General features: G+C 48.8%; 3 protein-coding genes across 3 annotated transcripts; 2 read left to right on the top strand and 1 right to left on the bottom strand.

Moving 5' to 3' along the window:
• Nucleotides 1-1,058: 1,058 nt before the first annotated feature.
• VTN77DRAFT_7954 (uncharacterized protein) lies at nt 1,059-2,795 on the top strand (the record flags this gene model as incomplete). Its single annotated transcript, XM_069424398.1, has 1 exon — nt 1,059-2,795. The coding sequence occupies one exon, from the start codon at nt 1,059-1,061 to the stop codon at nt 2,793-2,795; it is 1,737 nt and encodes a 578-aa protein (XP_069274948.1).
• A 5,124-nt stretch (nt 2,796-7,919) lies between these two features.
• On the top strand, nt 7,920-8,594 carry VTN77DRAFT_7953 (uncharacterized protein; the record flags this gene model as incomplete). Its single annotated transcript, XM_069424397.1, has 1 exon — nt 7,920-8,594. One exon carries the CDS (start codon nt 7,920-7,922, stop codon nt 8,592-8,594), a length of 675 nt encoding a protein of 224 aa, XP_069274947.1.
• Nucleotides 8,595-9,270: 676 nt separating this feature from the next.
• Nucleotides 9,271-11,858, bottom strand: VTN77DRAFT_7952 (uncharacterized protein; the record flags this gene model as incomplete). Its single annotated transcript, XM_069424396.1, has 5 exons — nt 9,271-10,348; nt 10,413-10,944; nt 11,000-11,231; nt 11,341-11,452; nt 11,545-11,858. The coding sequence occupies 5 exons, from the start codon at nt 11,856-11,858 to the stop codon at nt 9,271-9,273; spliced, it is 2,268 nt and encodes a 755-aa protein (XP_069274946.1).
• Nucleotides 11,859-15,250: the final 3,392 nt, after the last annotated feature.

Here is a 15,250-nt window from a genome sequence, read left to right as displayed (position 1 = left end):
AATAGGTGTACAGTGCTTTTGTTTAACCTGTCTGTCGCAAATTAGCATATGCATATCTCCCTTCTGTGTCTTGATTTTCCCTCCTCCTTTTGCTTTTTTGCTTTTTTGGCCTGCGCCCAATGCATTAGCTGTGTGTACGTTCATTTGCATATGTTCATGGTCACTGGCATAGGTACTATTTAATCATATCACCTGCAAAGATCAACGCGCTGATCGTCCTGATTGACGCCAGAGAAAGAACCAATTTAGAGATCTGAAGCCAAAATTCCACTGTAACTGTAGAGTCCTGGGATCTTCTCATACTAGAGTGAAATCAGAAACTAATGTAAATCCCACACAACCTTATGCTACAGTTATATCAATAGATAACGGCTGGAGGTGACAAGAATTGTACGGAGTACGCCAGATATAGAACCTAGAACCTTGGAACTCTTCTCTAAGTTAGAGGTCGCCACTGACACCAGGTCCAGCGGCCTAAGATAGTTGGTAAACCACTGATTAGGGTTCCTCTCGAACCAAGGCAACCTGTTACTTTAACCTACTTACTGTCCATGCCAGGTGGCAAGACGGTTTATCAGGAGGCGAAACTGCCTCCTATATCCAGCTGCAATAAGAAATTATATGAAATCAACAAGTGCATAACTTGTGTTCCATCCCTCAGCACGTGGGGAACGCGACACGCCATCAACGTCTGTGGCACTGTGCAGTCAGGATGGTTATTATTCTCTTGGCTCGCGTTATCATTTGTTTTGCCGATGCTCGGCTCCTTCCGCAGCGAATCCCACGGACGCCAGATGCCCCACTGCCGGGCTGATGCCATTTTCTATCGTAATTACGGCCTTTTTTTTTTAAGGCTGATAGCCCGTTGCAGCCATTGTTATGACCTGCTCAACGTTGGCTTGAGCTACTTCCTTTTCCTTTCCTTTTTCTCTATCACTTTCGCTTGCCTTACGGTCGCGTCGCTTTCTCGATCTTGCTTCATCATGTCTTGAAGACATTTGCTGTTGCCTGCGCATCCTCCACTCGTTTCTGCGCATCCCCGCCTTCGCCCCTTCGCCATGGACCCCGCCATTGCTCGTGAGCTGTCGCGGCTCGACCCGACCGTGCCTTTTCGTGCCACCACAGACCACGTCCACCACACCTGGGCAAGGACGTTCTTCTCCCGGCCGGAACTCTACATTCGCCCGCAGTCGGTCGCGGAGATCCAGAAGGTCGTCACTCTTGCGCGTCGCTGCCGTCGACGCATTGTCACCGTAGGCAGCGGCCATTCTCCCTCGGATCTGACCTGTACCTCATCATGGCAGGTCAATCTCGACGACTTCAACCGCGTCCTTAGCGTCGAACCGGAGACGGGTATTGTCACTGTTGAAGCGGGAATCCGGTTGAGGGATCTCGGTGTGGAGCTGGAGAAGCATGGCTTGACACTCCCGAACCTGGGCAGTATCGACAGTCAGTCGATCGCAGGCGTCATTGCGACCGGTACCCACGGCAGTTCTCTTCATCATGGATTGCTGTCGGAGTGCATTGTGGCTTTGTCAGTGACTCTTGCCAATGGCCAAACAGTGCGCTGCAGTGCCACCAACAACCCGTCGTTGTTCCGCGCTGCCCTGGTCTCCCTCGGAGCGCTGGGCATTGTCACAGAGGTGTCGCTCAAAGCAGAGCCCGCGTTTCGGATTGCCTGGCAGCAATCCATGCACCCGTTATCGAGCATCCTTGAGAACTGGTCCAAGGGACTGTGGACGTCTCATAGATTTGTGCGTGTCTGGTGGCTCCCGTATTTGAAGAGGGCGATAATCTGGCGCGCCGACAAGACCGATCTGCCCCTCCGCGCGCCTCCCAAGTCGTTTTATGGTGGCAGGCTAGGCTACCACATCTATCACAATCTCCTAGCGCTCTCTAACTGGTTCCCACGCATTCTTCCGTGGGTGGAATGGTTCGTTTTCGGCATGCAGTATGGCTTCAGACCCGGAGCTAGGGTCACCGAAGCCGTTGAACCGGCCAGACAAGGTCTCCTGATGGATTGCCTCTACTCACAGTTTGTGAATGAATGGGCTCTACCCCTTGAGAAAGGTCCGGAGGCCATCACTCGGCTCTCAGCCTGGATCCACGGGGACCTGGAGACAGCCCGCATCCCTTTCAGTCCGAAAGGTGTCTGGGTACACTGTCCCATTGAAGTGCGAGTCTCGGACTCGACCGTGTCCTCGTCCCCCCGTGCCTACCTGGATCCGACATGTCGTGATGGACCAACTCTTTATCTCAACGCCACCCTTTATCGGCCATATCTACGAGACCCTCCCTGCAGGGACCGCTACTACGAGGCATTTGAGTGGCTCATGCGGGATCTGGGCGCGCGACCTCATTGGGCCAAGAACTTCACCGGGATGACCGACGCCCGAGAGTTGCGTGAAATGTATGGCGCCGACATGGATGAATGGCTGAAGGTGAGAAACGAGGTTGACCCCGACGGCATGTTTGTCGGAGAGTGGCACCGGCGGAATCTCCTGCTGCCGTCTGCAGCAGCTCCGGACGGAGAAGAGAATGTCCTGCCGCTCGAGGAGCGGGAGCAGGCTCGACGCAAGTTCAAAGGTCGTGGCGCAGGAGATGGCCTGGAGTGGATTGGGGATCGGCGTTGGAGCAAGAACCCTGACGGTCGTCAGACTCAATCGTCATCATATCCTGAGAAGGCTTCTGTGATCGATGCCCCTAGTCCTCCGATGACCTCCGCCAGCGAGGAGAGTTTCGACCTCCTGGCGCACGGTGAGGCGAGCATTGTCCTGCCGGCTTCACAGGGTTGAACTTGAACTATTCGAGATAGATTGCGGTCCTAAGCGAATGATCAAGCAGTTTCTCGGGCTGTATAACTGCATGTCGCTTCAGGGTTGGGATTTGTCTGCTATGTCAAATATTGCTTCATGGCTATAGCACTGGGAGGGGTTGTCTGCACAATTGTCCAGTTTTCTACTGCGGGAGAAATGTTCCTTCTGGCGGTATGACATCCATCGTGCATGAAGAGCACTCACTGGGCGTTTCATCAATGGGAGTTGCGGTCCTATCATTACATCCATTACTGCTGTATCTCTCTCAAAGAACGAATGAATGAATAAAGAAGGAGACGCCGTTCGCCAGTCTCGGACGGGAGAAAACTTGATTTTACTACTCGCCTATCAGAATGAATCCCGAGTGTGGTGTATGTATGTATGTATTGGCCGGTGGCCAGTATCCACCACCCTGTCTGTCTACAGTACAGTACATTATTAAGTCCATCTCACTCACCTGTTACACAGTAATTACACCTCTCGGAGCCATTAACATCCTTATAATAGGATAGGATAGGATAGGATAGGATTATGGAGTAGGATTAGCCGTGCTTTTTTTTTCCGCCGATATATTATTCCTCCTTTGTACAGTACAGTACACATTTCACATTACACATTAGGCATTATTCCCATCAGTACATTTATTATTGCGCATAATATATTCCGTGCTTCGTTCGCTATGCAATGCCATGCCACTGTACACACATACTGTGCGGAGTACAGTACAGCTTACAGCCTACCTACCTAGATTTGATTTAGTTTACCACCCGCATGACATGACAGACACTTGGCGCCTGCAGGTAGGTAGGTAGGTAGGTAGGTAGGTAGGTAGGTGAGCTCCTGCGGCCTGTGGCCTGCGGGTCTCAGACGCTTGCTTGAGTTCAAACTCTAGGCTCTCTCTCTTCCCACTCACTCACTCAACTTCCCTGAGGTGTCAGTGTGTTTTTTTTTTGTATCCCTGCCTGTCAAGTAAACCTAACCGATCGAATTCGAATGAGATGAGACGAGTGGCATTCCATTCATGCGATACAGTACAGTAGATACGGAGTAAAATACTTTGTTTTTCTTTGCTTCTTCACTCTGAGTTGAAGCCTCGCCTCGGTCATTTATGCCCTGCAGGTACATATCTGTACATACCTGTACCTAATGTACATGTATGTATGTACTTCACACTCGCAGGGTGTAGCAGTTACGGGTCCATCAGGCTGTAGCCCGTGAGGGATAAGGGGATAATGATAGGGATAGGATAAGATTTCCTGGCCAATAGCCAAGCCAATACAAGGGCAGTAATACGATACCCGCAGTCTTAGTCTTAGGAGACAAAGACTGCAAATAATAAAACAAAGTTTTTTTTCTCCTTTTGAGTGCCGCAAGCATCCGGACTTACAAGTTTGTTTCTTCATGATCGGGCCGACTCGAGATGTCAGTCTAGTATTCGTATCCTACTGTACTGTAGGTAGATAGTTCCTCGCTGACAGCTGTCATATTACCTACCTTACCTACCTTCCTCATCTAGGATCGCACCCCGGCAGCCAACTGCCTTTGATTCGACCTTGTCGCCAGCCAGACTGAGGGGTTACGCCGGCGCTAAGCACCAGGTTGAGACCAATCCGATTGTCTTGCAGGTCCCCTACCTGGTCTGGTCTGGTTCGTCTTGTCGCACGTTGCACATTGCATGTCGCACAGCACAAGAGGCCAATGTGTGCATCCGTAGAGTACTGTAGGACAAGCGAAAAGCTGAGTGAGTGAGCCCTGCGCACTGCACGCAATCGATCAATCGAGAGAGAGACCCGACCCGAGAACAACCCTGCATATTTTTATTCGGTTGGAGGGGGGAGAAAGAACGGCGCGATTGGTTTTTCCCGCTGCATCATCATCACTTGCATACGAAATATCTCTCGTGAGGGGAAGGGAAGAAGAAGAGGACAAACCTAGCCTAGCTTAGCCATTGATTTCCTGTACGTATCAATCAATCAAAACCTTGATGGACAGACAGACAGCTTCTGCCTGGTTGCCTTGCTTTGTCTGTCGCTTCATTCAGTGCCCGATTATCATCGCCTCGTGACAGATGTTGCGCGTTTGTCGGTTCGTTCCAGCATGGCCTGCTTCCATCAAATGGCGACAGGTTGAGCAAGGCTGTAGGTACGGAGTTCTCCGTAGCTAGCTAGCTAGCTACCTAGCTCCTCGCAGTAAGGCGGGTCGGGTCGGCTATGCTGTCAATTGAAGAGCTCAATGCAGCTGCTTAGTTAGGATTTGCCAACATCGGCGATTGACTCATTGCTCTGGAAAAACATAAGCGGGTTTGTCAGAGAGAAAAAAGAACAAAGAAAAAAAAAAGAACTTGCGGTGTAAAAGTCCTGGGAAAAGACTTTCAATCAATCTTAGAGACAAGTGATTGATAAAGACAAAGGCCAACAAGGGTGCGCCCATAGTTCAAAGAATACGAACTTTGAGTAACTTTCTGAGTAACTTTCCCTAAGCTGAAAAGTCAGAGACGAAAGTCAAAAGCAAAAGCGGAGTAATACGCACAGGGGGCGTCAACTCCTCAACCCTGTAAGTAATATGTGCTGGTCGCGTCTTCTGTTTGTCTCGTGCGAGCAAATGCGTAGACAGGTAGGAGAAGAATCACAAAACTTCGAAAACTCAGTAGGCAGGTATGGAGCTCCAGGCGGGTCGGTCCGCCGGGGACAGTACCCGCGCGAGCCAACGCATCTAAACCCATCCAAGATGTAGTAGTGACTGCCATGCGTTGAGCGCTGTCCAGGTGACAGATTCAACCGCTTGATTGACGTTGTTGACCATGTGTTACCGCACCCTGGCTAGTAGCCCTCTCATCCTGACCCATAAAGGCTCTGAACCTTTTTTGTCACTATTGTCTTGTCCTTGTCCCATCAGGTTCCAAGGTTATTGTTCTGCTGTCATCGCTGTCGTCTCTAGCCGAACCGAACGAACCCATCCAATTGACCTCGAGATGCACATAAAATACAGCTATCCCCAAGAGACACCACAGCCCCAATACGGTTACCGGGGTCCAATCCCATGAATTCTTTCTCTTTGTCTGTCGAACATCTACCCTGATCGGTGGAGATTGCTGGGAGCAGATCAGCGAAAAAGAGCCTCATTTCGGCATCACATCGAAGAGCGGGCCCCGAAGTCCGAATGATAAACCTTTGAAGGCTGGGAGAATACACGGGATCGTCGATCGTGGCTGTGACAAAGCCAGACAAAGACCCCAGTCTTGTTCATCATGTGACTGACAAGGGCGATCGAGAATCGTCAACATTTTGAGGCTGTACTGCTGTTTTTCTTTGTCTGGTGTCCTTACATTTGTCACCATTGCTCTCTTGCTGCCGTCTAAGCCAACTTGACCCCTCCCTCGTGCATATGCGTTCTGTGCCTGCCAGAACTATGTTATACTAGTCCAGAAATTGCTGTTGGACACGGAAAACGACTCCAGGCGAATAAAAACAACGGTAGTTGGCGATGCTGCTCTTTGAAGGACTCTTTTTCGAATCTCCTCATCTTGGCTGCAATTGGAGAGCTCAACTAAACTTTAGACTGCCAGCGATGGGCGTGCTCGCTTGGGTAGACACACACTGTCAGAGAACTTATCCTTGCCCAACCCGGGTTTAATCGGTTCGTCTGCCCACTGAACATTCTCAGGCACCAACCCACGCAATAAGCAGGCATCGCTATTGGAGGCTGCAGAATAGCAGTGGAGGTGAGATGAGCTTCTTCCATGCCGGACTTATGTCCGTAGATACGGACCTACCTTTTATGGTTATGATCCCTCACGTCATAATAACGGTACTCTCTCATACTATCGGACATCGCCTGCCTGTACACTCTTCTTAGGTCAAGAGCGTATTCGGATTCCTTTGATGCCTGCTAGTCTGGACTTAGACCTGGAAAAGGGGCAACAAAGTACCGGTTCAATGTCGCTGAAGACTGACTATTTGCCTGCCAGAGAATTGCTGTTCGACAAGCGCCCCTGTATGTACTTTGCATTGATGATACGCATAATCGGTTCCTCTACCGTCTCGTTCGTCAGCAGGCCGTCAGCAGGTCTATTCCGATATGCATGTACCAATTGCAAGGATATTGACTTTTTTTCGACAAGAGACTTACTTTCATCCACTTAAACTCCACACCGAGAGCCCACCGCAACAACCTAATACGGCGCCCACCTCACCCTGTAGAAACTGCAGGGATCACAAGGCATCAGGAGAAAGAGAGTGTTGCAAATTTGCTTGATCAGGAATCTCTTTCCACGTCACAGCAACGCGAATGTGTCAAGTGGCTGTTGGCGCGTATGTGAGAATCCCAGGAGCGCGGATCAGCCGTCCCAAATAACTTGCTGCGCGGTCTCATGTCCTTCTTATTCAATGATGCTTCCTTCCCCGCGCTTCATCTTTCTGACTTTGACTCTGTCAGCAATGCAGTGCTTAACTTCTGGCTTCAGTGTGCCCCAGAACAAATTGCGCGTGTTTTGCGTGAATAGCTCGCCACTTTCCCTCTTTACAGGCAAACAATTCCTGATCAAATCCCAAACCAGATGTCCAGGCCGCCGAGACTCTATCCAAAATCGGCTATTCCTGGGTTCACGGACAATATCAGTACACTCGGTGGCGTGATATTGCCGTTCCCAAGCTTCGAGCTGTCCTCGAGCTCTGAGGAAGACAAAAATTCCCATCGTGTTTTTAGGACCAAGAGGAAACATGTCCTCAAAGCTTGTGAACGTTGCAGAGTCAAGAAGTCGAAAGTATGTTTTTTTTTTCAGACCACCCAGCTATCATCGAAAAAGTTATTGGTGCCATTGAATTGAATTGACATGTGGTATTTTCAAGTGTGACGGAAATCAACCCTGTAACCGGTGCTTGACGTACAATCATGCTTGTATTTTTCGAGACAGGAAAGCGACACAGGCAAAAGTCTATTCCAGAGGGTGGGTCGTTTCTTCTTCGAAGGACCTAGGTTTCTGGTCTGGGCAATTTCAGAGCGTTAACGTTACTCCTGCTGCTTTCCAGATTCGTTGAAATGCTCATATCTCACCATGCCACGCTCGTCCAAGCACTCCAAAAGCTCTACAAGCGTTGCATAAACATGGAAGGATTTCCAGGAGCACCGCTTGAAGAATCGGCCAATGGAAACCCTGCAACCCACACAATTTTGAGCCGATTGGGTCTGATCAAGCACGCAGAAGAGGCAATACATGATCCTCAAGAGATCCTCGCGGAAATCAGCGACTATTTGAGGTCGGTCCTGTCAGCAACCGACTGCACGGAGTCCACCGAATCCACAGAGCCCAGCGAGCCCACCTTGTCCGGCGATCCGTCGCCAGAACCGGGCACTCCGCGAGACACTTTGGAACAGCTAGTCTCACCGACGTCCGAGAACCACTGTATGTGGGGTGTTCAGGCCATGCCACAAGCGTTGTCTGGCTCTTATCCCATGTACGACTGCCTAGAGGTCATGCCACAGCAACAACCGAGCATCTCGCACTCGATGACCGGGATCTCGTATCAGGAATCGACCATGCCTTCGCATATTATCGAGAACACCGAGTCCTGCAACTCAAGATACAGTTTCAGCAACATTCCCTGCCAGAGAAATGACCCTTCGGCAGCTTTTGCATGGCCCATCCCGTATCAGGATGCCGCCAACTTGCTTCCTATCAATATGTCTGGGACTGATTATCGGATTCCAGTCCAGGGACAGCAAACTTGCTCGGCCTCACATTTGTTCCACGGCTCTGACTCGATTTCTCGCAACAGATAGTCATCGCAAGGTGGCCGTGAAGTCTGTCTGGTACTTCTTGTGATTGTTGACATTAAATGTGTACGAAAATCCCTGTTTCTATTGTATGAGCAGTCCAAACCATTCAGGTACCATGTTGGGGGGGAGGAGGTAGCACGAGGTGACTACCCTATGTTGGTATGATAAATGATATATCCAGGATTAGGTCGAGTTCCCTGGTATATAGCCAACAACCTGTGAGAAAAGAAGCAATCATAAAATTTCAAAACTGCTCAATGAATCCTCTCTCGTTCGGAGACTGATCGATGCAACTCCATCCTTGGAAGATCCAGGGGCGAAAGGACAACAACCTGACACCTTCTATGGATGATGTACAGATCACAGGGAACAAAGAATGCGTCTAGAATGTAATAAAAAAGGAAAAAAGAGGAAAAAATGGAAAAAGGGGGAAAGGAGGAAAGAAAAAAGATAAGAAAAAAAAGAACAGAAGACATCAAAATGACAAATTTTGGCTACCAACACCGGTCGATATGCAAATGGCTCCCTCGTATACCAACTGTCGATAACAATGATGAGACAAATGTATCACAATACAGTATATCGTATATTTTTCATGAGGACAATAATACCCCCGTCTATCCCCATGCTCATCTATGAAAAAATGACAGAGGGCATGACTCCATCGACTCCAAAGACTCTATAATCCCAAGTACCCGGTATGCTGGCCCAGAAACGCAGTATCTTCCGAGGCGAATGATGAAGGCAGAGACGTATCTGCTGGAACGTAAGGAGCAAGCATGCTGGGATCTTTCCCAGCGTTTGCCAAAGCGAGCTGCATAAGACGACTATAGGCGAACCACGCTCGCCTGGCGGGGACACTGGTTTCCGATAGAGCCCTTAGCCACTGAATTGCCTTGACGCATTCTGCTATCAATTGCTCCGTATCCGACGACCGCGTGTGACCTGCTTCCGGTAGGATTTCCAACGCGAGAATTACGCCAGCTTGAACGACGAAATGGAGAACACACCACCATGGAGTAGAGTCATACACGGCAGAAACAGTCCCATTATCCGGCAAGAGCCGCAGGAGATCTCTCGCGGCTTCTCTGCATTGCTCTACGGCTTCTGCATCGACACTCTTCGACGATTCTGACTGAAGTGTCATAGGAAGGCTGATATTACGTGTCTTGCACAGACATGGCCAATTGATTAGCATTCTTGTGCTGTAAAAACGAAATGCGAGGTACGAACGTTGGCTCTGTGCGTGTGATGAGCTGTCTGACTGCCCCGCAGACAGCCTTAGATTGGGAGGTAAGCTTAAATGCCAATGATCCAGCTTTGCGTTCAAAATGCTAACCAGTTGCTGGACACTGGCCCAAGCTTGGTTTATCATGCCGGGACTGTAGAGCTCCCCCAGGACTTCCGCAACAATCCTATCAAGGTATAGACAGGCGGTAAAGGTGCTCCAACCAGTAGAAATGAAACTCTTTGTACCTTCAGGAAATGGTGTTCTCGACATAGGATATTGAGTAGCAGCCTGTGACAAGCTCTGAGAGACTGATGGCTCAGCGGCTTTGGGGAAAGGGCCATTTGTGAAACGACTCTGTATAGCAGGGGGTCTTCCGGTCCAGACACACAGAAATTGCTCCAAAGAGCAGATGCACTGCCAGACTCGAGCTTGGTATTCGCGTTGGGGATCCGTCACGTCAGGTTCAACCAGATGAAGCGCACAAGCTTGCGCATACCGAATTGCAAGTGCAACAGCACTCCATGCCCTATATTCGTGTTGGAAATTAGCTCTGCACAGGGCAAAGGTGTGGTCACCATAGCTCATTCTACCTATTCATTTGATAGCTGGCAAGCAAATATATGCCACTGAGAGTCGTATATTGCACATGATCCATTGTGGGTAGGTCAAACATTTGAGTGGGCTCCTGGCTCAGGATCCGTGAGCGGAGGAAGTACAGAACATGATCCTTGTCGCTCCCGATAAAGGCCGCTTTGCAACTGGATCCATAGAGAGCACCCAGTGCAAAAACCAGATTGAGTGTGGCAATCCAATGAATGCTGCTGCCGGGAGGATGTCTGGTCTCGAAATACGATTGATAATGAGCGATAAAATCGTGCCATGATAGGACAGGAAAGAATGGATGCACGGTCGAGAAGTATGAATTGACAAGCGCATCGGCTGTCTGTCGAGGAGGGAGCTGAAACGCGTCGACATTTTCTCCAAAAACCCCGAAATCGGACACGTCCAGGTGGTTGGCAAAGTAATCACAGCCCTCCATCAGAAGTTGATGGAATTCGTCGAGACTGTTGGCGCGATTCATGGTGGTCAGTGTCTGGCGGTGTATCAATGGCAGTCCGGAAACTGCGATTCAAGTCAGCTGACCGCATGCACCAGAAATGGCAGGAGTGAACGAAACCATTTGAACCCAGAGAAGAAACAGTCATCCTCACTGATGCCTCTTCCATCCATCGAACGACTGACGACCTTCCAAGAAATCCAGAAGGCCCAATGAAGCCCGGAACATCTTGCTGTGCCCCATCCTGGAACTCAGGAGATGTCACGCTTGGATAATCATCGTCGTTTCCATCTTCGCCAGATGCAGTCCCTTCTCCAGACGCCGCAACGTCAGTCTCGTGCAAAGGATTGTTCTGCTTGAAGAGTCAGTCGAGTCAAACTGAGAGACATATGCCGTGGTCCCCTAGAACGATTCTTGAAGAAAGAAAGCAAGTTTGCCTTGACTTTATGCTCCAAACATACCTCTGCTATGGCGTTTCTAACGGCCTGTTGTCGAGCAGGCTCAAGACTTGGAAGAAGATCAATCAGAAGGCTTTCATACAGTGTCACTTTGGCAACTAAACTTTTCGCACTCCTGACAGAAAACATGTACACGCAGTTTAGCAATAGCAGTAACAGCACATATGGATTTTCCTCGCTATGCCTAAGAGAACGTGAGAAGCTCACCTCTTCAGCCTTTCCCTCTTCCCGTCCGCATAAAAACAAAGCAGTTCATGATCCCTACAACGAGAACATATCGGTTGAACTCCATCACATTTGGATTTGCGACGTCGACAGGGCTCGCATGCATGGCTAACCCTCTGACGTTCACTTGAAACCGACGCCTTCAATTGAGTCGGCCGTTGAAGTCGTGGAATGGGGACCTTGAATTCGGAAGGGATCGGTGCTGAGGCCGGACCTCCTTCTAAAGATCGGGGACTAGGAAGACTTGGATGATAGATCTGGGATGGTCGTCTCTCATTATTCCAGCCTTCATCCATTGTAGACTTGGGCGAACCAGTACGGTGGTATTCTGGTTCACTAGGACCGGGTATATGGGTACATGTATTCTCCCGCTGTCCCAGCAAAACGGAACCTTTTGAGCTGATTCAAGACCCTTGCCCCTTCTTTGTGGCAATTTCATGATCATGAAGATCTAATTCGCGACTATGGCACGTATGGCTGGCGTTCGTGTGAAAGTAGTGAGGGGCATTCGAGAGCCGATTCAGGAGTGCGGGCGAGAATCCGCGCAATCATGACCAATCGCCATATGAGAAGCGTCATCGGCCCAGTGGACTAAACGACTTAATATCCTAGTGCAGCCTTATTAACCTGCTGGGACGCTGCTGAACGAGGTGCGTGGCCGCTTTTGCTTGACATGCTTACAAAGTATCAAGGTTTGACGTCATTAGTGTCCCTGCTATGCAGAAACTAGTGATCAAAGTGCGAAGTCCGTACTCAGCGCAATCACTTGTCTTAGATTATAGCCAGAGTGGCAATGCTCGTCTTTCAGTGAACCAGGAGTCGCAAAAGGTCGAGCCAGCAACAGACCGCAGACTGGGATATCGCCTAGCATCTTTCAAGCTGTTGCAGGTGCAAGCAAGTTTGTTATTTCAGGGACATGACAACCCGGATACTGGGCAGACTACAGCCTTTACGACGACACGAAAACGAAAAGGATATGTGAAACAGGTTCAAAGAGGATCGCGTGGTCTCTCAAGAAAAGGAAGACCCCTCGTGAGTCAAGTGGCCCGAGGGAAGAGATCTCAAAGGTGGAACAATAACAACAACAATAAGAATGACAATAACTGATCGTGGTTAGGTGCATGATTAGCATGGTTAGTTGTCCACAATCTCGGTACAAGAACCAAGATCAGGACGCTGATTGGTCGGAGTCAATCTCTCCGGACCAATCTCGACCGAGGTCAATTTCGGAGAGCAGCTAACTTCCCCCACAGCGGATGTAAGATCAGTCCATCAGAAAGAAAAAAAATATGGCCATCGCCGAACCAGTCCCAGCTGAATGCTAGGAAAAAAAATCAAACAGAAATCTTTTTGGCTCTATTGTCTTCCATCGACGATGCTGGTGATGTCATCACTAACCTGAAGAAACGCCAGTTTGGAGCATATGAACTTGTTTAGTTCCCAGCCCCCGCAACTATTAATACGAGAGACACGGCGGACAGTGGACGGACGAATGCACTCCGATGATGGTATGGATGCCATTGTTTAGTCTGTGGGTATATCCCCTGACCCTTTCCTCTACTTGGTATATATCAATTACACAAGATATTGGCAACGGCGTGTACTGAGGGTTCTGGTTTGTGATTTTCGTGTTTACAAAACTACTAGGAACTATTAGGATCAACTGATGGACGGTGAGATCTGACAATTTTTGTTGTATCTTGGTGTATCTGGTTATATGGGTCCATCATTTCTTGACACCACATGTGACCTGGTCCACCAGACACGCCAGCAAGCATTTTGAAACGACACGCTAGAGAAGTCACGACTCACGATCCCCGCCGCTCATGAGAAAGGTACGGAATACTCTCGATTTGGTTCAGCTTGGAATCAAGTACTCCATATATGCCGGAGGTTAGGTTCCTATCTGAGCCTTGACTCCCTTGATGCTATGATGGCCGTGTGACCCGCATTATCATACAAGTTTCGGGCCGGCCCATGACGGACGGGGTCAGAGAGCGGGCCGCAGGACCCATCCACCGTCAGTTAACACTATTTCGAGTCAACGGGAACTTGGGTTAGGTACCTAAAGTGCCTAGGCAGGAGGTATGAGTACCAAGATAGGTACCAAGGTACAGTGTCTACGTCGGTAGGTAATTTACCTCGTACGTATCTTCCTCGTCCTACTCAACTTACATGCAGAATTTTTTTTTCTTTTTTTTCCAATTTTTTTCTTTTTTTTTTTCCAATTTTTTTCTTTTTTTTTCCAATTTTTTTCCTTATCCTTTTTCCAGAAAGAAGAAAATGATGGGGAGACCGAAAGGGGAAAAGAAAAAGAGAAAAAAACAAAAGATGCGGCACTCAAAAGCGGGTCCATGCACTGCCGGCCCGAGAAAATACACCTAGGTACGTCTCGGATACCTACGGGGTAGGTACCTACAGGCTTATTAATTATTATTATTCAGCATCTCAGCTGCCTAACGTGGGCTCTGGTGGCTAAAATACTAGTGCCTTAGGTACCACTCTGCTCACGCAGCTACCTAGCAACCCACCTTGGAAATTTGGTATCATTCTGCGAACCTTCTTCAGACGGGTAAATTTCCCACCAGATCTTGATCCGCACATATCAAAAATCAAAAATATGGATCCGAACCAGAGCCAAATGTTGGTGTGGAATTGATGTATCATGACGGGAAGGGAAACTAGGCATACAAGATATTATATTAGGTTTTGCACTTGTCGACCGGTTTTGATCCCTTTTTATTTAGCTATTTAGCCTTATTTCCTCTTTTTTTTGCCCTCCCTCCAACATTAACCGCAAATATTAAGTATGTAGTTCACTTCACACACAGACAGACACAGAGTTTTCCAAGAGTCAACTCCTTGCTCGGGCAATGTTGACGCTATTCCAGATGAGGCAAACGGTGACCTGAGCCCTGTCCTCCATGGAACTTGTACCCAGTGCCCACCACTCAGTAACTGAGCAGCGATAACTACCCAGGTACCTAGGTACCTACTTAGGTGGCTAGCTGTAGACTGTGGCGGGGTCGATATGATTATTCATTCCATTCCTCTCGTTCGTTCGTTCGTTCGTCCGTTTATTCTCTGGTACCTACCTAAGGAAGGTAACTAAACTATTAACTACTTACCTGTAAACAAAAAAGCCTGCAGGCTTCACTGGTGAGATGAGATTAGATCGCTTTATTGATTATTTCCCGGAGATCCCGGAATCTGATAATTCTTTGTAGAACTTTTTTTCCCCAATTTCTCTTCCGTTTTCGTTTTCATTTCGAGCGAAGAGGAGCCCCAAGATAACTACCTCTTAAATACCCAGTACCTGCCTAACGGAGTAATTAACTAGATAGGTAGGTCCTCTCTTCTCCTGTCGACTGTTGAATCTATTGATCGTTGTCCTTTCTTTCACATGTCATCGTCATGAAGACTGTGACAGGTTTTCTTTTCTTTTTCCACTCACCTTTTTTTTTCACTGTGGCAAATCATATGAACTACCACAGAGTGGCGTTATCGAGATTCTATTCCGCTTCTCAGCCTCAGATTCCTTCCTTCGGACGGGCGGGTAGCTACCTACCTACTACCTAGGTATGTAATACTGTACCTAAGGTTCCTAGCTAATCTCTCATCCCATTCATTCCCCCTGGCCAGCCAGGTTGTCGGGTCCGATACATCTTGCCTCCCGGCTGGGACCCAG

Source organism: Rasamsonia byssochlamydoides (assembly GCF_041956645.1).
Source record: "Rasamsonia byssochlamydoides strain NRRL 3658 unplaced genomic scaffold VTN77scaffold_67, whole genome shotgun sequence".
In the NCBI taxonomy this organism is placed as follows: Eukaryota; Fungi; Ascomycota; class Eurotiomycetes; order Eurotiales; family Trichocomaceae; genus Rasamsonia; species Rasamsonia byssochlamydoides.
Note: the sequence above shows the minus strand (reverse complement) of the source record. Positions and strands in the feature narration are given on the sequence as shown.